Source organism: Mercenaria mercenaria, chromosome 1 (assembly GCF_021730395.1).
Source record: "Mercenaria mercenaria strain notata chromosome 1, MADL_Memer_1, whole genome shotgun sequence".
Lineage (NCBI taxonomy): Eukaryota > Metazoa > Mollusca > Bivalvia > Venerida > Veneridae > Mercenaria > Mercenaria mercenaria.
The window spans coordinates 71918657-71942212 of NC_069361.1; the positions used below are offsets into that span (position 1 = coordinate 71918657).

Genomic DNA, 23556 nt, shown 5'->3' on the forward strand with positions numbered 1-23556 from the left:
TTTTTCCCCAAAAATCAGATGAGCTAAAAATTGTTGAACCAGCCTGATTTTCAGGGGGGACACAACTAGGGTACCAAAACATCATTCTGACAAAGTTTGGTCAAAATTCCCCTGGTAGTTTCTGAGGAGATGCAATAACGAGAAATTGTTAACGGACGGACGACAGACCACGGACGCAGAGTGCTTTGAATAGCCCATCATCTGATGATGGTGGGCTAATAAGACCAAAAAATATTATTCTAATGGATGTTTCCTTTTTAAAATATAAATATTCTTATGAATGAATAGAAAACAGTTTTCACTGTCTCGGAAATTAATTTTTCAAAATGTCATACACTTCTAAATTCAAACCGATAACATATGGTGTGATCGTCCTTTGTTACATCTGTTAAATTTTTAAGATGCAATGGCCAGTAATTATTGGCAATTTGCGTGACGCCTCATGTCAATTTTGTTGTTAACAGTTTTTTAATTGGTTAAAGATTATAGTTGGACTTTTATTAGTTTCATAAAGTTAAGGATTATTCATATTTCTTTCTTCAAAATACTATCAAATTTATATAAAACTAGGTGACCCCAAGCACGCATTGACACAGTACATTGCAATTTGATGCACACAATGTAAAGTAACAAAAAACAAAGTCAGTAATGATGATGAGTAAAGTTTGTAAATTAGTGGTCTTTCTTGGTGAAATGTTATTCACGGTTACAAAAAATTGCAGTGTTTAGATTTCGCGGTGTCAACGTTGACCGCGAATATTGCGAAAAATTAAACATCCTCGAATATAACCCGCTTTACAATATAAGGTCATTTAAAGGTGTTTCAAATTTTTGAAATTCCAGGATGCTACAGACCAAGTTTGGTGCAATTCTGTCCAGTAGTTTCAGAGGAGATGACATCTGAAGAAAGGTGTGCTCATGAGAGCTAAACGTGGCATCTTAAATGAAATATTGGCATCTGAGTGTTATTGGCCTTGTGTCAAATGATCTGGGTGATGATGAGGAACAACCATTTTACATTTGAAGCAATTCCCTCAAGTAATAACAAACTCAAAATAAAGTGAACGTGCATCTTAGTGTGGACGTGGACAGTGTCAGTGCCAGTAATATAGCTCATTTATATTCCCATGTATGTAAGACCATTTAAAATAATCGTAATTAGATTACAATGGCAAAGCTATACGATAAAAAATTCAAGATGACATTTTATTTCAGGTATCAACTGAACATTCAGACAACATATTTCAAATGTTCCTGCAAGCATGTAACATACCATTTCTTTATTTCACAGTAATTTTGGCAGCATTTTTATCAGACACAGAATACGAGTCCCATTTTTTCTCCGGATCATACGGCTCCCACCGACTAGCCGGAAATATGTGCTTACTCCTCTCATACCAGCTCCGGATGCAAACTTTACCCGCATGAGACTCCTCCTTTTCTACCGAGGCATCGTTAATTAACCGAATATCGTCTTTCACATTAAAGTTAAAAAGAGGTCCACTTTTACCGCGTGCCTTTGTCACTATAAAATCGTAAAACGTATAATGGTGAGGAATTATCAAGTCTTCTTTCACATACATTAGCTGATCAACAGTCACTGCTTTTAAGTCATTGAATTCTCGCCGAAGTGTCTCCAGACATTTCTGTAAAAACTGTTGAATGCTGTTTCCTTTCTTCATGCGTACTTGTCGCCTATGGCCTGAACCATCCCAGTAACTATATGTAATGTCTATCTCTTCATTTTTCACATGTTCCTGCTTCTGCATCCATTCTTGGGCAATCTGTTCTCTGCAATATTTAAAAGTTTGTTTTTAGTACATGCTTTTCCTACCCAAAGCAAGTCATTCTACTTGACAAAGTGGCTATGCCTGAAAGTTGCTTTACTGTATCAAACTAAAGATGTGTCCATAGGACACAAATAACTTCATCAATATCTATGACTGTCTGTCCATTGTAAGACAGTAAATTAGCGTCAGATATTCAGCATATTTCAAAATAAGAAAACAGAATGCAGTATCATTTTATCAGTCTCTTTACAAACTTTCAAGGAATTTGGGTATACATTTGACTAAATAAAGGACTGTAAGTCTGGTCGACCTCAGTGAAATCCTAAACAAAACACTAGGTACACAACTTAGATGCTGAAAAAACATTCCTAGATAAGATTTCGTGACTACGTCTAATTCTTCAGGAGATATTGAAGACTAAATCTTGTAGGCCCTTTATGCATATTTCTGACTAAGCAGTATATAGAGCTCTTTTGGTTTTAAAAGAATGTAAAAAAGCATAAAAACAACATAATGCAGAAAGTATAACAATAATGAAATTATAACTACATATGCATGTGCAATTTCCTTAAAACCATTCAATTCTGATTTAAGCTATTTTAATACAGGTCTGGCTAAGTGACTCCCAAAAGCATGACTTTACATGCTGAGCAATGTCACTCCTATTAACTTTTATGATTCTTGGTCAAACACTTTTGGAGATATGTGCAGCACAAATTTTGTAAGACAGACCTCAAAAATATATCTCTTAACCTTTAACTCCGCTCATTCAATTTTGGTTTAAGCAATTTACAAAGCAATTTAAGTTCAGAAGCATAAAGAAATTTAACCTCTACCAATTCATATCCAGAAAATACATAGAGGATATTACATAAGTGTTCTTTTCATACTTAATTTATTAAAAGAGTTCTATAAAATAATAAAATTTGCAGCTCTATCAGTTTTATTCGACAAGTTTAATAAATTCAATGTAGAAAGTCACTAACGTTATATTCTTTTACTGCATGTGGAAACAGTAAAAATTTCAACTTTCTTTGCTTACTGGTTCTGATGATAAACCCGGACAGATGATAAAGTCGACCACCTTGGAATTATTCGATTGCAATCGTTTATTTATATAACAGTAAACTGAACACACCATCTAATAGCAACCACTTACAACACCAACTGGTGAAAACAAAAAACAAAATTGGTAAATATTCTGTATAAATATATGACTTACATTTATCTGTATAACAAAATATTTATCCAAAATTACTGGGGAAGAGGGTGTTTTTTACGCATGCTCACTGTCAACACATAAAGGCCTGACATTGGGTCACTTTTCATTATTTGATCTGGAATGACTGTTGCAGCATTTTTGGGAAAGTTTCAATATAATACTATGAGGAAAACTTTGTAAATGACTAAGTGGTCGAATTTATCATCAGTCAATGTTCGTACAGTCCCCACTTCACATACCCCTTTCAGGGCCTCACTTCATGTGAGTTTGCTTACTAAATATAAATTTGAACTATGTAAAGTTTTCAGCAAATGTTAAGCTTTATTTTGATACCAACCATTGATAACAGTTTGCAGAAATAAACAAGAGCTGTCACTAATGGTGACAAATGCCCCCGCAGCGCCTTGACCTTTGACCTGGTGACCCCAAGTCAGTAAATGTTAAGCTTTATTTTGATACCAACCATTGATAACAGTTTGCAGAAATAAACAAGAGCTGTCACTAATGGTGACAAATGCCCCCGCAGCGCCTTGACCTTTGACCTGGTGACCTTGACCTTTGACCTGGTGACCCCAAAGTCAGTAGGGGCCATGTACTCAATAAGTACTATCAGCATGTGAAGTTTGAAGGTCCTGGGTGCAGTGGTTTGCGAGTAAAGTGCCTTCATGCAAAAAGTTAACGTTGTGACGAACGGACGGACAGTTGAAAATTAATATGCCTCCCTTCGGGGGCATAAAAAGTTACAGGTAAAAAAACTTCATTTTATGTCCAGGTTTATCATCAATACCAAAATTACAGACCAAATTAATTTGAACAACATTTCAATATTTAAAACTACAGTATGTCAGCATCAAAAGGGGGGGTCGCAGTTAGGTGTCTGCGCAAAATGTTTTTTGATTTTCTTTATATTTTATGACAATACACCTACATGTATTGAGTTTCATTCACAAGTGTTACTGTTACCAGTTTTGACTTACTTTTATAGAAATTCACATTTAAAGTGGGTGGGGTAATTTGACATGTAACCAGCCAGGAACACAATCTCCGCCGCGTTTTTAAAAATGATTCAAACTTCTTACCTGGTACTTTCGTGATAAAATAACTATGCAATGGACATTTACACAACATGTTGCGTTTTAAATTGTCTTGAATACTTTTTTCAACACAGAGCTACAAAGTGGCCTAATCAAATTTACTGATTTTCAATGGACGAACTTCACCAAAAATCTAAAACATTTATTATTAGTTGAGATATTTAGGTGTTATTTTCAGCAGATATTGTAAGCTAAATAAACATTAAAATGACAATATATCAGTACACTCTGATTAATATTGGAAGAGTGGTACACTCTCAAACTAGGGAAAAGTGGGTGGGGTAAATAAACATGCGAAGCTAAACATTCGAAGCAATACAACTATAGGAATAATAATTTTGCAGTTCAAGAAATGGCCTCAGATTATCTACTACTATCTTAATTATGCCTCTATGAGTGGTGGGGGCATATAGATTTGGTCTTGTCCGTGCATGTGAGCGTCCGTCCATCGCACGAAGTTCTTGACGCATATAGCTCAAAAGGTATTTGATATAAATTGATGAAAAATTGCAAGAGTCTTTATCGCGATATGTACTTGCGTACCTTCTATTTTTTTGTCTGGCTCCGTCCCTTATTTCCAGAGTTATGGCCCCTGACATAGTCAAAAACACATATTTTCACCTTGTGACACACCTAGCTCAGAAAGTATTTGATATAGAATGTGTCAGTAGGACACATGGTGTGCCTCCACTGGTACATTTGTCAGAAATAAGGGGCAATAATTCAATGATTCATGTTTGCAGTTTTAAGGGGATATAGCCTCAACAAACATTTTATACAAAGGATTCATCATTCTAGGCCATATACCTCTTGAACTATGAGCATCACAAACAAAACATCCACTATTTTGGCTATTTTAAGGGCAATAACTCTGTAATAAGCACTAAGGTTCTCAATAAGAATGCCAAGTGTGCAAGGTCACATCATAATCAAGACCCATGCAGTGCTTCATGAATTTACATCAAACTTTCTGAGCTAGGCACGTCATTAGGTAAAAATGTGCATTTTGAACCATTTCAGGGGCCATAACTCTGGAAACAGGAGCCAGACGACAAATAGGAGGTTCACAAGTTCATATCATGATAAAGACTCATGCATGGTTTCATCAATTTATATGTAATACTTTCTGAGCTAGGCGCACAACAAGGTGAAAATGTGCATTTTTGACTATTTCAGGGGCCATAACTCTAGAAAAAGGGGACATAGTCAGGCGAAAAATAGGAGATGCTCAAGTTCATATCACAATAATGATTCATGCAAGGTTTCATCAATTTATATGAAATACTTTTTGCGCTATCCACATCACAACGTGAAAATGTGCATTTTTTTATTATTTTAGGGGCCAAAACTCTGGAAAAAGGGTGTAGAGACCGTATAAAAATAAAAGGTGCGCAAGTTCATATCATGGTTAAGATTTTTGCAAGGTTTCATCAATCTATATCAAATACTTTCTGAGCTAGGCGTGTCACAAGGTGAAAATATGTGTTTTTGACTATGTCAGGGGCCATAATTCTGGAAAGAAGGGGCGGAGCCAGACAAAAAATAAAAGGTACGCAAGTACATATCGCGATAAAGACTCTTGCAATTTTTCATCAATTTATATCAAATACCTTTTTAGCTAGGTTCGTCAAGAACTTCTGGCGACGGACGGACGCTCAGACACACGGACAAGACCAAATCTATATGCCCCCACCACTCATACGGGCATAATTAAGATAGAAGTAGATAATCTGAGGCCATTTCTTGAACTGCAAAATTATTATTCCTATAGTTGTGTTGCTTCAAATGTTTAGCTTCGCATGTTTATTTACCCCACCCACTTTTCCCTAGTTTGAGAGTGTACCACTCTTCCAATATTATCAGAGTGTACTGATATATTGTCATTTTAATGTTTATTTAGCTTACAATAACTGCTGAAAATAACACCTAATTACCTCAACTAATAAAAAATGTTTTAGATTTTTGGTGAAGTTCGTCCATTGAAAATCAGTAAATTTGATTAAGCCACTTTGTGGCTCTGTGCTGAAAAAAGTATTCAAGACAATTTAAAACGCAACATGTTGTGTAAATGTCCATTGCATAGTTATTTTATCACGAAAGTTCCAGGTAAGGAGTTTGAACCATTTTTAAAAACGCGGCGGAGATTGTGTTCCTGGCTGGTTACATGTCAAATTACCCCACCCACTTTAAATGTGAATTTCTATAAAAGTAAGTCAAAACTGATAACAGTAACACTTGTGAATGAAACTTAATACATGTAGGTATATTGTCATAAAATATAGAGAAAATCAAAAAACATTTTGCGCAGACACCTAACTGCGATCCCCCCCACCCTTTATAAAACTTGTAATACCAAGTATATGTAATGACTTTATTTCACTCCCACAATGTCAAACATGTGATAAAATAATGTAAATATAAATACCGGAGTTTATTTTCTGCTTCTTCCCTATCTCTGTCTGGCAGGAAACTGGTGTCCACATCTGGATTCATTCCTGAAAATATATATAATTTATTAACTTAAATACTACCATCAGTAAACTACAATAAACACGGATGTGGTGGTTAAGATGTTTGTCAATTATTAAAGCTGTAAGCTCTCTTATATCACCCGCTTGGGGTGGAATTCTCGCCACTGGGGAAGGCATGTCTTACAGAAATTTCTGCATCACTGGTATTTAAATTTGTGCTGGACATCACTACACTATATAGCATCTTGTTTACTTGAGTTATTTTTATCACTTTTACTTTTTCAAGCCTTAAACCTTCTAAAATTTTCTTACCAAGACGTTTCTTTCTAATTTTTCTTTCTGTGAACTCTGGTTCCTTTTTCACTGGTACTTTTTCCTCCTCCTCATCATCATCATCTTCATCCTCGTCTTCGTCAGGATCAAATGATAAGGCTGCAATCTGTTCAATACAAGCAACAGTCACACTAAAATTTCAATAAAATCTAAACTCTGAATGATAGCACTAGGCTATCCTTAAAAACATATTTGTTTGCAGTGCTCTGACTGACTAATTAAAATTAGGGATGCCAGTATTTGCTTACTTTAAAAACCGATCAACTTTTAAATCTTTTGAATGGTGAATTGGTTAACCGAATAAAAGTACTACATCGATTTTACACCAATACCAGTTAAACTGGTAGTGTATATGGATGTTACTATAAATTACTTTCAGTAAATGCTTCTGTTGTTTATACTACCACTGAGAACTATTTATTTATTCAGCTAGAATGCTTTTTAACTAATGTCACTCTCTTTTGCATCAAAGATATTCATGGTAACTGGCTATGGATGCTTGAATTATTCCTTCTTTAATATGTAAGCTCATTATTTCTGATTTAAACCCATATAACACAATGTTCACCTATAATCAACAAGAGCTGTCGGAGGACAGCAACGCTCAACTATTTAACAGCCTTGTCAATTGAATGAATACAAAAGTCGAAAAAGGGGCATAATTTTGTAAAAAAAAAAAATGGAACGTGTGTGATGTTTCAATCCTTTCCCATAAGTGGATACTGAAATACCAGCTTACATACAAAAACTTAACCAAAAACTTCAAAGTCGAAAAAGGGGTATAATTTTGAATAAATGCAAAGTAGACTTATGGGACCTACACACTGCATGTCAGATCATGACAGTGAACAAGTGTGTGAATCCATTCCAATCAGTGGGTACTGAGATACCAGCTTACATAAAAAACCTTAACCAAGAATTTCTAAGTCGAAAAACATGAAAAAGGGGCATAATTTTGTAAACAAGAGCACCGCCTTGCGGGTGCTGACGCTCATCTGATTTTTTTTTTGTGTAATAGAAATATTGTCCTACCCATGATTTTCTAAGTCTAAAAAGGGCCATCATTCTTGCAAAAAGCAGGATAGAGTTATGTTTCTTGATGTACAGTGTCCACTTATGATGGTGAAAAACTGTTGCAAGTTTTAAAGCAATAGCTTTGATAGTTTATGAGAAAAGTTGACTTAAACATAATACTCAACCAAGAAAATGATTTTCTAAGTCCAAAAGGGGCAATAATTATTGCAAAAAGCAGGATGGAGTTATGTTGCTTGCTGTACAGGGTCAGCTTATGATGGTGAACAAGTGTTGCAAGTTTCAAAGCAATAGCTTTGATAGTTTAAGAGAAAAAGTTGACCTAAACATAAAACTTAACCAAGAAATCTGATATTTTCTAAGTCCAAAAGGGGCCATAAATCTTGCAAAAAGCAGGACGGAGTTATGTTTCTTGCTATACAGGGTCAACTTATGATGGTGAACAAGTGTTGCAAGTTTTAAAGCAATAGCTTTGATAGTTTAGGATAAAAGCTGACCTAAACATAAAACTTAACCAAGAAAACTGATTTTCTTAGTCCAAAAGGGGCAATAAATCTTGCAAAAAGCAAGATGGAGTTATGTTTCTTGATGTACAGGGTCTGCTTATGATGGTGAACAAGTATTCCAAGTTTCAAAGCAATAGCTTTGATAGTTTAGGAGAAAAGTTGACCTAAACATAAAACTTAACCAAGAAATCTGAAATTTTCTAAGTACAAAAGGGGCCATAAATCTTGCAAAAAGCAAGATGGAGTTATGTTTCTTGCTATACAGGGTCAGCTTATGATGGTGAACAAGTATTCCAAGTTTCAAAGCAATAGCTTTGATAGTTTAGGAGAAAAGCTGACCTAAACATAAAACTTAACCAGGCAACGCCGACGCCGACGCCGACAACCGCTCAAGTGATGACAATAACTCATCATTTTTTTTCAAAAAATCAGATGAGCTAAAAAGCAAAATAGAGTTATGGAACCTGTGCAATGTAGGTCAGTTTATCACAGTGAATAAGTGTGTGAAGTTTCAATCCATTCCCACAAGTGGTTACTGAGATACCAGCTTACATACAAAACCTTAACCAAATCGGGACGCGGACGCATGGGTGAGTCCAATAGCTCTACTATTCTTTGAATAGTCGAGCTAACAAGTGAAAAATTCCTGTATATGTCTCAAGGTCCCCTTGACCTTGAACTCATCTGTGGCCAACTATTCCCATCATTTACTGACCACATGCAAACATCCTAAGAAGTTTGACATTCCTAGGCCTAACTTATTCTCCAGTTAATGAACAGAAACTGTTTGCAGCCTAAAGCTTACTGTGACAATTGACAATTGGGGTCACCTGGAGACCACAGGCAATCTTCCTATGAAGTTTGACCACTGTAGGTCGAAGTGTTCTCCAGTTATGGATCAGCCACAGTTATCAATTAATATTGACATTCAACCTACTGACCCTTCTATTAACCACGGACAATCATTCCATGAACTAAAGTACTACTGACCGGAAATCAACTTGTCTTCTGACTGACATATGGACAGACTGACTGATAAGACTTACAAATAAAACCAAAAAATACACCCTTAATCTCTGATGGCATCAATAAATGCAAAAAAAGGACTGTCAAATCAAATGTTACCTTCATTTTCTCTTTCCGTTTTTTGTCTTCTTTTTCTTTCTCTATAAGCCTTGCCTCTGCATCTTTCTTGGCAAGCTGTTTCTCTCGTTGCTTTATCAATGTCTCTTGCTTTGCCCTCATCTCATTCAGCGTAACCAAACCTTTGCAAAATTTTAATAAATATATTTATATTTTTGCTTATGTATCAAGAAGTTCAGACAATGACTATACAAAGTTTCAGTTCCATCTTTACCCCTACCCTGCTAAATATCTATAATGAACTTGTCAATCTTTCAATTTGAACAGTACCATTAGCTGTTAAATGGGGTGCTTACCAAAAAAGATACTGACTGAATGGCAAACAGTGCAGTTCTTGATCAGACTGTCCAGATGTGCAAGCTGATCATGATCAACAATGGCTGCCAAGGCAGAATCAATCATGTCCAGCATGATAAGGGTTAAGTACCTGGGTAAGTCCAACTGCAAAGTAGATTGCCCTGAAGACAAAGTCAGATTTCAGACCTTGAAAATAATCTTATGTTTTCAATGTTAATTTTGTCATCTTACAAATAATTCAGAATTATCAATACCAGGTATAAAAAGGTTCTGACCCGCTATGTATACCGTGTACATTCTATGTTGTATGAATGGTATTTCTTAAGTCATTTCTGTTTTCTCAAGTTGGTACAATTTTGCAAGTGGCAGAACTGAAGAAATTTTTAAAAATCAGCATTTTCTTATTTACAATGTAAATCAAAAGATGACGCCTTTATTAAAATTCATGAGCTCAGAGTTAGCGTTCAGGGCTCAGAATTAGATCTTTGAAAGAAGGGGAAAAGAAGATAAGATCCTTTTCTGCTGATTTTCTTCTTTTCATAGGACTTGACTGTGTTGAGCCTCAAAATTTTTGGCAGACTTTTGTTTTATAGCAAATATTTTCGAAGTTGACAAATGTGTCTTTGGTAAAAATACCATATTCTGAGCAGTTTCTAATCATCTAGCAAGGTTTTACCTTTCATTTTATAAATTAGATTTATACAATATAATATGGATGTTTTTTTTTTTAATTTCTTTGTCTTGCCTGTCATAAAATCATTAAAATTAGTGCAAACTGGAACAATTCAAAGAAATACTCCTGTGACCTGATTCCGCTTTCATGTTCATGTGTAAATATTGGGTAGAACTATAGACTTAAAATTTTACTGCAATTATTTTGACAGAAAATTACATGAATTTCTAACTTCTGATCATCGTTTTGTGCTCCACTACTGAAACACGGTCAAACACGTATTGGGCTAACCTGCCGAATTGAGCCATCAGCTTTATTAGCAGACCTGAAATATCTAATAAGCCAACCAGGCTGACTGAGACTAGCAGGTGTGGAATACCTAAGTTAGTAATGAGCTAAGCAGGTTAATTCAGCCATTAACATGATTAGCAAGCCTGAAATACATATTTCACCAACCTGTCTATGTGAGCCATCAGCATTATTAGCAGGCCTGAAATACTTATTTAACCAGCCAGGCTGAGTGAGCCATCCGCATCACGTGATTAGCAGGCATGAAATACCTATTGAGCTAATCAGGCTTACGGAGCCACTGGCATGATAAGCAAACACAGAATATCTATTGTGCTAAGCAGACATACTGAATCAAGGGTGAGACAAGCTGGAGTGGTATACATTTTTGTGCCAACCTGTCTGACTGAGCCAATGACTTACCTATAGTGTTAGATTTAAGCTGTTGTTCTACAGCATCGTAGTGACTGGCAAATTTATTTTGTATACTGCCCACACTAAGGTCCTCCTCTATTTTCTTTCTCTTTATTTCCATTTCCTCTTGTTCTTTCTGACGCTTCTTCATCAAGATCTGGGCACGCCCGCCCTCTGATGCTGCTCCCTTGTAGTGAGCCATCTCTTATTTTCCTTCTCTTTTTATCTCTTATAGAAACCTGCAAAATAGTATAAGTAGTTGTGCAGTAATGTGTCATCGTCTCATGTACTTTAAGTTAAAAGTCAATACCCTGAACAGATTTGTGCCCAAGACACAAGGTATCGAAGGGCAGTATAGACATTTGACCTAAATTTGTGACCTTGACCTCTGACCTACCATCCCAGTTTACACAGGCTACACGTTGTCTCATCACCACCTTCCTATATGCCAAGTTCAAAGTCAATGAACTGAACAAGGGTTGACACTAACAGTGGTCCACTGACCTACATGTACGAACAGTAGATTTTTCCGGGGAAACAGTAATCTTGGAAGCTAACAGATCTCCTGGCCAACTAAAATTCTGAAGCTGTCAGTATTAATTAAAGTAACCTACATAAGGAGATATGATAGTTAAAGAGCTAACAGTGTCAAACACCTTTTCTTATCCCTCTTAGTAAACCCTCGGACAATGACTTTTCAACTTACTCTCTAGGTGCTTATTATTTTTCCATCATGAAGTTGGCAAAATTTAATTGCATCCTAAATTCAGTTATAAAATTATTAGAAAAGAACTTCGTATTTGGCCTATTATTATTTGTTCACAAGTAAATATATTGCTATCTTAAGGTAGTTCTGCACGTTTGAAAAACCGGAAGTGATGACGTAATGTCATTTATCTGGAAAACATAGAACAAAGCCTGTATTCGGCATACGGAAATGAAAATCATTTTATGAATTAATGACAACCTATGAGTAAATTTATTGAAATGGCAGTGTTATTATATATGTCTTAAAATTAGCATGAAACATTAGGTTCACTTTAATTATGGTCAAATATCTCAAAAATAAGTACATGGACCTATACATTTTATTTCACCACATTATAGGCCTTATGTTTATTTACAACTGTGAGAAGTTTCATAAAAATCTACATTGTAAAAAAAATTCTATCCATAAAAATGTTTTGAAAGTTATGATTTTCCCATAGATTGAATCCCATCTTGAGCAATGATATAAATTTCTATCTTCTTCCCAGATCCCATTATGTAAAAATTGTGTGAGGTCCAAATTTTTCAAATCAGTCTAGCAAAAAATCAAGCACAAGACCCTATCTTTCTTATTTGCTGAATTTTCTAGGTATAATATGAAGTTTTGAACAAGAGCACCGCCTTGCGGGTGCTGACGCTCATCTGATTTTTTTTATATAATAGAAATATTGTCCTACCCATGATTTTCTAAGTCTAAAAAGGGCCATTATTCTTGCAAAAAGCAGGACAGAGTTATGTTTCTTGATGTACAGTGTCCACTTATGATGGTGAAAACTGTTGCAAGTTTTAAAGCAATAGCTTTGATAGTTTATGAGAAAAGTTGACTTAAACATAATATTTAACCAAGAAAATGATTTTTCTAAGTCAAAAAGGGGCAATAATTATTGCAAAAAGCAGGATGGAGTTATGTTGCTTGCTTTACAGGGTCAGCTTATGATGGTGAACAACAGTTGCAAGTTTTAAAGCAATAGCTTTGATGGTTTAAGAGAAAAAGTTGACCTAAACATAAAACTTAACCAAGAAATCTGATATTTTCCAAGTCCAAAAGGGGCCATCATTCTTGCAAAAAGCAGGATAGAGTTATGTTTCTTGATGTACAGGGTCCAGTTATGATGGTGAAAAACTGTTGCAAGTTTTAAAGCAATAGCTTTGATAGTTTAGCTTTGATAGTTTAGGATAAAAGTTGACCTAAACATAAAATTTAACCAAGAAAACTGATTTTCTAAGTCCAAAAGGGGCAATAATTCTTGCAAAAAGCAAGATGGAGTTATGTTTCTTGATGTACAGGGTCTGCTTATGATGGTGAACAAGTATTCCAAGTTTCAAAGCAATAGCTTTGATAGTTTAGGAGAAAAGCTGACCTAAACATAAAACTTAACCAAGCAACGCCGACGCAGACGCCGACGCCGACGCCGACAACCGCTCAAGTGATGACAATAACTCATCATTTTTTTTCAAAAAATCAGATGAGCTAAAAATCAGAGTTCAATCAAATTCTACATTGTAGACCAAACATGCAGAACTACCTTAGGCTTTTAAACAATGTGATAATTAACTTAAAAAATATAATATTAAAACAAAAATAAATTGGTTATTGCTGGATATATTTCGGACACCTAGAAGATAGGTACAAGCAATATAGACACTTCTGTGTAACATTTAACCATCAAACCTACCCTCATTGTTTTAACTGATACAGAAAACTGATGTGTCCTTGATCTATTTTTATCTCTCAAAATAAGTTTAAAAAGTTTCATGTGCATTTAATTTTGTTACACTTAATTTCAATTATGGATAATGCACCTGTAGGTTAATTTCTAATCTCAGTTTCTTTTGTTACAAAAGTATTAAATGAGCTGCGCCATGAGAAAACCAATATAGTGGCTTTGTGACCAGCATGGATCCAGACCAGCCTGCGCATTCGCACAGTCTGGTCAGGATCCATGCTGTTCGCTAATGGTTTCTCTAACTGCAATAGGCTTTGAAAGCGAACAGCATGGATCCTGACCAGACTGTGCGGATGTGCAGGCTGGTCTGGATCCATGCTGGTCGCAAAGCCACTATGTTAGTTTTCTCATGGCGCAGCTCAAACGGTCTCTTCAATTGCTGTACATATAGAACATCTGGAACATGTGTAGCAGTTCTCGTAGCTCAATTGGTACAGCTTTGGCACTGTAAGCCGAAGGTCCGAGGTTCAAGTCCCGGTCTTCTGCTTCTGCTTCTGCCGTTGCGCGTCCACAATCAACATATTGATTACACTGACGTTTTGGGAGTATGACTGACGGTCGAGCTTGCACATTTTTCCTGAAATTGTTACATTTGGTGGTACCACTGAGATGTTCACCCTTGGAGCCCATGCAGGGCGAAGCAGTTTGGCTGGGTGTGCATCTGAATTTGGTTAACAGTCTGCTGCACACATTGTCCAAGAGTACAAATGTCTTGCAATTCAGGCTCGGGAAGTAGCGGTTCTCTATTGGATGGCCTTGGTAGCTCAAGAATTCCAGACGTTTCACCCCCAAGACTTTTCCTCCCCTAGACATTTCACCCCCAAGACATTTCCTCCCAAGACTTTTCACCCCCAATTTTACAAACCCTAGACTTTTCACCCCCAATTTTTAATATACTGAAAATATCGTGAAATATTTTGTTATTTGATATTTAAAATCTTTTTTATATATTTTGTATAGGTTGTTAGGGCATTAATGAAGATAATTTGTTACTTTACGGACCATAATTCTACAAAATATACACTGAATTTAGGGTATCATGCATGTAGTCAACTTAATCAATTGATCTTTTTAAATGTAAATTTGTTGAGACTTCTTAATGATTAATTTTTTCTATGTTATTCAAATGGATTCAAGTTTTAATTATGTAATATAATTATGAAAAATATGAGTAGATTTAGATTACAATAGTAGATGTAAATATTAACTAGGGGTTAGAATTAGAGGGTATATGTTTATCCTTTAGTATCATAATGATAGCCCAACATGTAATATGGTTATTTATAAGTGCAATATGATGTGGAATTTATTTTTATGATATATTTTTATATATTTAACAAGATATATATAGTCTCAGGTAACTCAGTATTGAGTGGCAGCATTCGATATGTTTAATGTTATTATATGTAATACATGTATGTACTGTGATGTTATTTATGTATGCTGATGAGACTGAAATAAATAAATAAATAAATAAACTAATATTACAATTTGAAAGTCATTCATTTCATTGTAGGTCAATATTTTAAACTCTTCATAGGTATTGTGTTTAATCAACACCTTTTGATTGACAGAAATAGTCAATATTTTAAACTCTTCATAGGTATTGTGTTTAATCAACACCTTTTGATTGACAGAAATTGTCAATATTTTAAACTCTTCATAGGTGTTGTGATTTAATCAACACCTTTTGATTGACAGGAATAAGTGTTAAAATATAAATGGATTAACTGGCTAACCTACAGTATATTAAACTTTAATTAATCTAAACCTTGACTGATCTTATGGAAATCAAAAAACAAACAAAATTATACTCACTCAAAAATGATGTTGCTTCAAATATGAAACTAACTTTCAATATCTTGTCTAAGTTTATTTGCAAAATAAATGAATTTTGACAGATTCAGTAATTCCTTCCTATTTTCCGTAGACATCAGATTTACAGAGTGGACCATCTACAGTAATATGGTTTTAAATATTTTCTTCATAATTCTTTATACAACGGACATACAAGAAGAAAGTGATATTCATTTTCTAAAGAACTAAGATTACAAAATTTACATTTTATATCATTTTGATCCGTGTTGTTATATCTACCTCTTACTATTTCAAAATTATGTTATGATAATCTAAATCTACTAAGAGCAATCCGAAATTTTTTTCTTCAATTATATTTAAGTATTTTTCAAGATTAAAGGAATGTTTAAATCTACTATAAGAGAGTAATCGTTTAGAATTGTTAATGTTAGCATATCAAGTTTGATAATAATTGTCCAATATTCTCTGTAGAAAAAGAATTACTGTTACTATCTTGACCTATCCATATATCCGACAATCCCAGGTTTTCTAACAGCATTTTTATTTGAAACGCCCAGTTTGAATTATTATATGTACAGTAATGTTATTGTTTGCATCGTTGCACAGCATATGTTTTGTAGTGAGTTTTCATTCGAATTCAGTAAACGGAACCAGCAGCTTAGCATATTTATCTTTTTTTTTTTCTTATTCTATTATACTTAGTTTGCATGCTTGTAAAATTAATTCTATTTCTCTCATTTTTGTCTTTCACAAATGTATTTCTTGCTTTCTTGAAATTATTTTTTGCTATTATGTAACAAGATTCATCAAACTATTTCGACTTATTAGATAATCGAGAATTTGTTATTATTTCAATTTATTGATGTAACTTGAACATGTACAGTTTATCATTTTAAGGACAAAATATACTAAAACATGCAAGAGAATGCTGCCAATTAATTACCGGTTGATAGACTTAATTTATCTTGCATCACTTGCCTTTAAAGGATAACAAAAACTAACAATTAAGTTGTCGGCAACAAACGATATGCGATATAAACAATTTTAATATAACATTTTTTCCACAACAGATATATTGCTTATTTCCTATACAAAATCAGCATAATATTTGGACAAAATTAATGAAAGTCCGAAAATCCCCAAACTTTGTTTTAATCCAAATCATTAATCTTCTAACACTTGACTGACTTATATAATTTATTTTCTCACAATATAACAAACAAGACAAATGGGTCATTTTTTTTATTCAATCTTATTTTTTACCATTGATAATTTATTGTACAAAATTTGCGTATATTTATATATTTCTATACTATGATGTAAATTATTTGATAGCGGCTTTTAGCAATGTATTTTTTTTATGTCACAACACTATTAATTGATAGCAAACTTTCAAACCTTGAACAACAAGGCTAATTTTAACATCAATAAAATATTTTACTTTGTAGTTATTATTATCAAAAGCACTTTTATTTTTTTTCAATCACTGAACATCAAACAAAGGGATTAAAATATTTTTTTAGTTTTGTAACTATTGTCAAAAGTACCTTTAATCATCAAAGTCACATTTTCAATCATTGAACAAACAAATGAATTAAAAGATAACCTTGTAAATAACTTATGTTTAAAGTATATGGTCATCTCTACTAACAAACATCATTTTTTTCATGTAGTTCATGTAGAGTAGAAGCCTGGAACATCATTAGATGTTAAGCGTTGTCGCTTCTTAGGCCCATTTGTATTTGTTTTCCCAATTTGGTACTAATTTATTTTAATTATGGTTATTATGAGTTATCTTTATATTTATTCTATTCCATTTAATTGTCATAATATTGGTATGTACATTCTGACATATATTATATTACTACTATTTACAGTTAAAATTCATTATAATGGTGTGTTCTTAAAAAGATAAAAAATCACAGTTATTTAGCACAGTCTATACAATATATACTTGCGTATGTACTATCAATTGCGTGTTTTGGCACAGTATCTATTGCTTGAATTAGACTGGCGTTACATTTATATAGTAAAAACAGTTATTTTGGTGTTTGTTTTTGTTCTTGTTTTTTTTTTTTTTACAAAGAACATAATTTATCTTCACTGTCATATAGTCCTGATTTTACAAGTTAAGACTATAGCACCTATGCTTGGGTTCAGACTGGCCTGACATTTAAAAATATCAATCAATAAAATTTCTAAAAAGGAACATTGTTCCCTAGCACAGTCTTATCACCCTTTATGTCAATATACAGAATTTTTACTGATAGGGGCTGTAGCACTTAGCTATGAATTTTGACCGCCCAGACCAGTGCTTATTTAGCCTTGATTTGAAACTGTTGAGAGTTGGAGCTTCAATTGTACTGGAGGGGAGTGCATTCCATGTGTCAATTACTCTGTGACTGAAAGTATTTTTTCTTGTGTTAGAATTGGCTCTAGGTTTGAATAATTTCTGTGTGTTCCCCCTTGTATTAGTATTAGTTCTAACAGTTAGCAAGTTTGTGGAAGTTTTATCTAGTTCATTTCTAAGTTTGTACACTTCAATGACATCTGCTCTAGTTCTCCTATACTCTAGAGTTGGCATCCCTAGTTGGATTAACCTATTGCTGTACTCTAATCCTTGTAATTCATGAAGCATCCTTGTGGCTCTCCTCTGCACATTTTCTATGGCGACTGCATCTTTCTTGTATTTTGGGGTCCATATGACAGATGCATACTCCAAATGTGGACGTACTAGTGATTTGTATAACTGTAAAAACATTTCTTTGTTCATATATGTAAAGTTTTTAATTATTAGTCCAAGATTTCTATTTGCGATGTTAACTTTGGTACTTATATGTTTACTAAAAGTGAGTTTATCATCAAATATAACCCCAAGGTCTTTTTCTTCAGTAATCTGATTTATCTTGTTTATTTTGTTTTCATTATCTTTCATGTAATATTCTGTCCTAGGTTTATTTCCTATGTGCATTGTTTTGCATTTTTTGATATTAAATATCATATGCCACTTTTTTGCCCATTCACAGGCATCGAAAATATTATCTTGTAGCCTAACTTCATCATCATGTCCTCTTATGACCGAGTACAGTTTGGTATCATCAGCAAAGAGTTTTGATGCGCAACTTAGAGCATCTGGTAAGTCATTGATAAAGATTAGAAACAAAACTGGTCCTAATACACTACCCTGTGGGACTCCACTGGTGACATTTTGCCATGTTGAGGTGGCCCCATTGATTTTAACACTCTGTAACCTATTGTTCAAGAAGTCCTCAATCCATTTGTAAATGCTACCCCTTATTCCTATACTCCAGATTTTCTTTAACAGTCTTTTATGTGGAACTTTATCAAAAGCAGCCTTGAAATCTAAGTAAATGATATCTATGTCATGGTTTTCATCAATTGCCGTAGTCCATTCTTCAATGCATTCGAGCAATTGTGTAGTACATGATCTGCCTTTTCTAAATCCATGTTGATAGTTTGAAATTATTTCATTATTTTCTACATGTGTTACTATGGCATTTCTTATAATTTTCTCCATTATCCTACAGCATATAGATGTCACACTAATTGGTCTATTATTTTCAACATTATTTTTATTTCCACTCTTATGAATTGCTGTCACGTTTGCTTTTTTCCAGTCATTTGGAAGTTTGCCTTCATCAAGAGATTTTCTATACATTTTAGTCAGGATTTTACAGACTTCATCTTTGCATTCATAAAGGATTTTGGGGTGTATTTCATCTGGCCCTTGGGATTTTGTTGGGTTAATTTCTTGAATAGCTTTAAATGTGATTCTATCATTGATTTCTGTGTCATATATAGCAACATTTGATATTCTTTCTGTATCTGGTATAGGTTCTGTTTCAGTGGTGAACACTGTTGTGAAATGCCTATTGAATTCTTCTGCGATTTCTATGTCGTTATTAGTTTTGGTTTCATTAACTAGTATTCCATTTATTCCAGATATTGTTTTAGAGTTTGACCTTACATATTTCCAGAATCTTTTAGAATCTTTCTTAACATTGTCTGCTATGTTCTGTTCATATTTGTATTTTGACCTCCTAAGATGATATCCTACCCTATTCCTTGCTATTTTATAACTATTGTATGTTAGATGATTTTTCCTGTACTTGTATTTCAGCCACTTACTTCTTTTTTCTTTGATGGCCTTTGCAGTTTCATTGTCAATATAAGGGATCCGGTGTCCTGGATTATTTGTCTTTTTTGAAACATGATTTTCGATACAATTGGTAAGTTTGTTTTCAAACAATTCCCAAGACATCTGAATCCCCAAACTGTCAATAACTGTCCAATCTGTCGTTTTGATGTCCTCTTTTATGGCGGAGATGTTAGCTTTATTATAGTCAAATCTAGGTGCAATATTGGTCTTTATCTCCTTAAAGCAGATAAATTCAAAGATCAATGTCAAATGGTCACTTTTCCCTACCCCTGGGTTATATATGATTTCTGTAACCATGTCTTCCTCATTTGTGAAGATCAAGTCTAAAATGGATGGTTCATTTCCTGAACGGTATCTAGTTGGCTCTTTCACGTGCTGATATAAAAAAAAATCCTTAACCTTCTCTACAAATTCAGTTTCAGGATGATGTTCACTTGTACTTGTTGCAAGTAAATCCCAGTCAATGTTTTTGAAGTTAAAATCACCCATCACTAAGAGGTGGGAATAATTCAACGCACACATATGGTTTAGCATTTCATACATTTTGTCATGATTTATTCTGTCGCTATTTGGACTTTTATATATATACAGCCAATCAAGAGCTTATCATTTCTTTCAAGATCAATTTCTACCCATACAGATTCATTAAAAGTGTTAGATTTCTCAATCCTAATGGCACGAAGTTCTTGTTTTACATATATCACTGTTCCCCTTTTACCATTATCACCAAAAAAGGCATCATAATTCATATCCATTTATTTTGTATAATTCTTCCTGGGTACAGTCAATAATAGAGTTTTTTGGATATACCTCAGTTATTGCCAAAATATCACATCTCTTTTCAGACAAAATTGTTGTTAATTCTAGCTGTTTTTCTTTTGTGAGACAATCTGCATTAGTATTGATCAGGTCGGATATCCGGGCACTTCAGCGTATCGCGTTGCGTAGCAACAAGCGGAGGCGACAGCAAACGCTAAATTGTAATTGAAAAGCGTTTAATGTTTCCTTAGTGCTGGTTATTTTTCTTTATTTAAAGTAAACTTTTGGGCAATATTAAGAAGTCAGTGAATTTATAATGTAGCATGATGTTCGAGAAATCACTCCCGAGAAAGAAATCTTTCTTTTTTAGGTTTCAGACGTGATATTCATCATTAATCCGTGTAAGCTACAAGGTCTCATATTTGTGACGGACTGAATGAAAATTATAATTTAAAAAATCGGAGGTCTTTACAAATAAATAAAACAGAAAATCTAGCTCATCTAATTAGGTTTCTCCATTCGTTTCACTTTTCTCGTTCTATTTTGTAGCCTACCATTAAAACAGTTCTGAAAGCCAGATAGCTTATACTGTGGTGTCAAAAGTGATTCAGTAACGCCAAATTTAATTAAATCAACACCTCTTACCTAAATTCTGATTGGTATGAGATTATATAGAAGGTGTCATAATTTAAAGCATGTACATAATGCGTAAATACTGGATAAGGGATTTTTTCTCCCTCGAAGCGTATCAGGATCAAAATAGAAGATCTTTAACTGCATTTATAACACAAAGGTTTTTTATATATAAACAATTGTTTTAAATGTAATATGACAGCTAGAGCTACTGTGTTACACGTGGAGATAAAATGATAATTATAATACAATGTAATAACTGCATGCTAGTTTCTTTTCTACTAAAAGCCAGGACGTATCAATAAACTGATGACTTCCTTAAATACGAAAATACTGAAAAATGCTGATCTCTGTTTTGTATTAAATTGTGAATTATTTAAAACTGTGAATGATAATTTGCACGCTTTGTCTAAAATAATTTTAGCCATACCTTGTAGTCTTCAAAATCCATATTTTTTTGTTAATTGTTAGGCTGTCACAATTGACTGCTTCCACATATAATAAAATATTAAAGCATTCATTCAAGTCATAAGTTATAGATCACTATGGAAACCAATCAGTATGTGGTATATTATTGATAATCAGTTTTGACCAGTTCTTAATGACTATCACTAATTAATAGATTGATTTCCTGTTTGTTTCATCCCTCTCATGTACCCCTTCGGGGCCTTATGGTAATTTCCTGTTTTATCCGTTTGATGTATGCCTTCAGGGTCTTATGATATTTGGAAGATGTACATTATTGTTATTTGAGTGTTAACTAACTAAGGGATTAATAGAGCTCCTACATAGAAAAAAAACCTTAATCAATACACATATAGTTCATTTGAAATTTTAAAATCAATTCACCAAACTAATTTTTGGCTGGAAGGACATTTCTTCAAAAAAAAAAGAATAAATAAATAAAATAAATAAATATAAAATAAAAAAAATGACTGCAATAAGATTACATATATAATAAGTTTTTAACTTTATTTAAATGACTTTCATACTTAATTATAGCATTTTACATAAACTAAATGAAATATATCGCACAAAGTATATTTCAGGAAATGGCAACAATATAAAATATTTTATTTCAGAGCATTAAAACATTTAGAAAATCAGCTTATTTTAAAAAGACATAAAAAATCAGAAAATTGATTTACTTATTTATTTTATCTGTTCTTTCTTGAGAAAACAAACAAACAAAAACTCTTTTCAAGACACTTGAAAGATTCTCTGAAAGATGAAATAAACAACTGCTACAATTTTAAGCAAAGAAGTTGAATAAAAAAAATGTTATGTTCTCATATATTTAGTTTATTTTAATATGTAATATAATGCAAACAGAGAAAATGTTGAATAAGCTAATCATAACTAATCCGTAGCGCCAAAGAGCTGACAATACATAATCTGTCACTTTTTCCAGACCGTTTTAAAATGCCACAAAATCAATTATCACAAAAAATACCTACTTTTTTTTTTTGAAAAATATATAGATTGTACCATTGGGTAAGCATATAATAAAAAAGATGACTCTTGATTTGTTTTATTTGAAAATAAAAACATTACAACCCACACCGCTAGTTAATTCGCTACGAATTGCGAGGTCCTGCTTTCACCTCCAAGGTAATTTGCATAATCGACTGCTCCGGATGTGACGTCATGCCGACCTGATCAATAAAGGACACTTAACTTGCTCTTTACATAAAATTCCAATTCAATTTTTGAAGTGCGTTTATTCTCTTCATTACAATCAAATAAAACATTTTCATTCCTATTCACAGTTAAAACATTACTCAGTTTGACTGCAGTTTATGCACGGTACTGCTGTCAAAAAATATTTTTTTAATGTATTAACTAATGAAATTATTCATAACTATACAACCCCCTCCCCCCAAAAAAACATTATAATCATATTTAATAATAAAAACAAATAGGGGGTGAAAAGTCTTCATATGCTATAAAACACCAGACTTTTCACCCCCAAATTTGGGGTGAAAAGTCTTGGGAGGAACAGTCTTGGGGATGAAACGTCTGACACCCGAAGCTCAATTGGTAAAGCATTGGCCTGGTAAGCCAAAGGTCCAAGGTTAGATTCCCGGTCGAGTCAGCACATTTTTCCTGAGACTGTTACACATACTTTATATGTTTCATAATGAAAATATTCACGCCTTATCTGCCCAGACAGAATCTATTTTATCCGAATACCGAGCTATTAACATCCACCTGGTTTACAAAAACATGGAAGTCATTACACGACAAAGTCTCGATCTTTTCAAAGTAAAATATTAATAACAAATTCTTCTATCCTTAAAATTTTGTAAATTATGTAGTTGAAATTCAGTTAAAAGCACGAATAAAGGTAAAATTCATCAATAAACACTTACCGGAAGTTGTCGATACCTTACGAACACTATCGAAAT

The 23556-nt window shown here is 33.6% G+C and overlaps 2 protein-coding genes across 2 annotated transcripts in view; both read right to left on the reverse strand.

The window, feature by feature from the left end:
* The window catches only part of LOC123565412 (cofilin/actin-depolymerizing factor homolog), a 307889-nt gene that overhangs the window by 214301 nt on the left and 70032 nt on the right, over nucleotides 1-23556 (reverse strand). The window lies entirely within an intron of this gene.
* On the reverse strand, nucleotides 1193-23555 carry LOC128559299 (protein FAM50A-like). Its single transcript, XM_053550593.1, has 6 exons — nucleotides 23521-23555; nucleotides 11273-11502; nucleotides 9574-9713; nucleotides 6890-7016; nucleotides 6532-6601; nucleotides 1193-1791 (listed from the first exon to the last, which is right to left on the reverse strand). Exons 2-6 carry the CDS (start codon nucleotides 11463-11465, stop codon nucleotides 1281-1283), a joined length of 1041 nt encoding a protein of 346 aa, XP_053406568.1. The 5' UTR covers nucleotides 11466-11502; nucleotides 23521-23555; the 3' UTR covers nucleotides 1193-1280.

Excerpts from the sequence above, each read along its gene's own strand:
- LOC128559299 (XM_053550593.1), bottom strand. The coding sequence starts at position 11,465 with ATGGCTCACTACAAGGGAGCAGCATCAGAGGGCGGGCGTGCCCAGATC. Across the intron at positions 7,017-9,573 it reads AACGGAAAGAGAAAATGAAG|ATTGCAGCCTTATCATTTGA; the intron begins GTAACATTTGAT and ends TGTATTGAACAG. Across the intron at positions 6,602-6,889 it reads AATTAGAAAGAAACGTCTTG|GAATGAATCCAGATGTGGAC; the intron begins GTAAGAAAATTT and ends ATATATTTTCAG.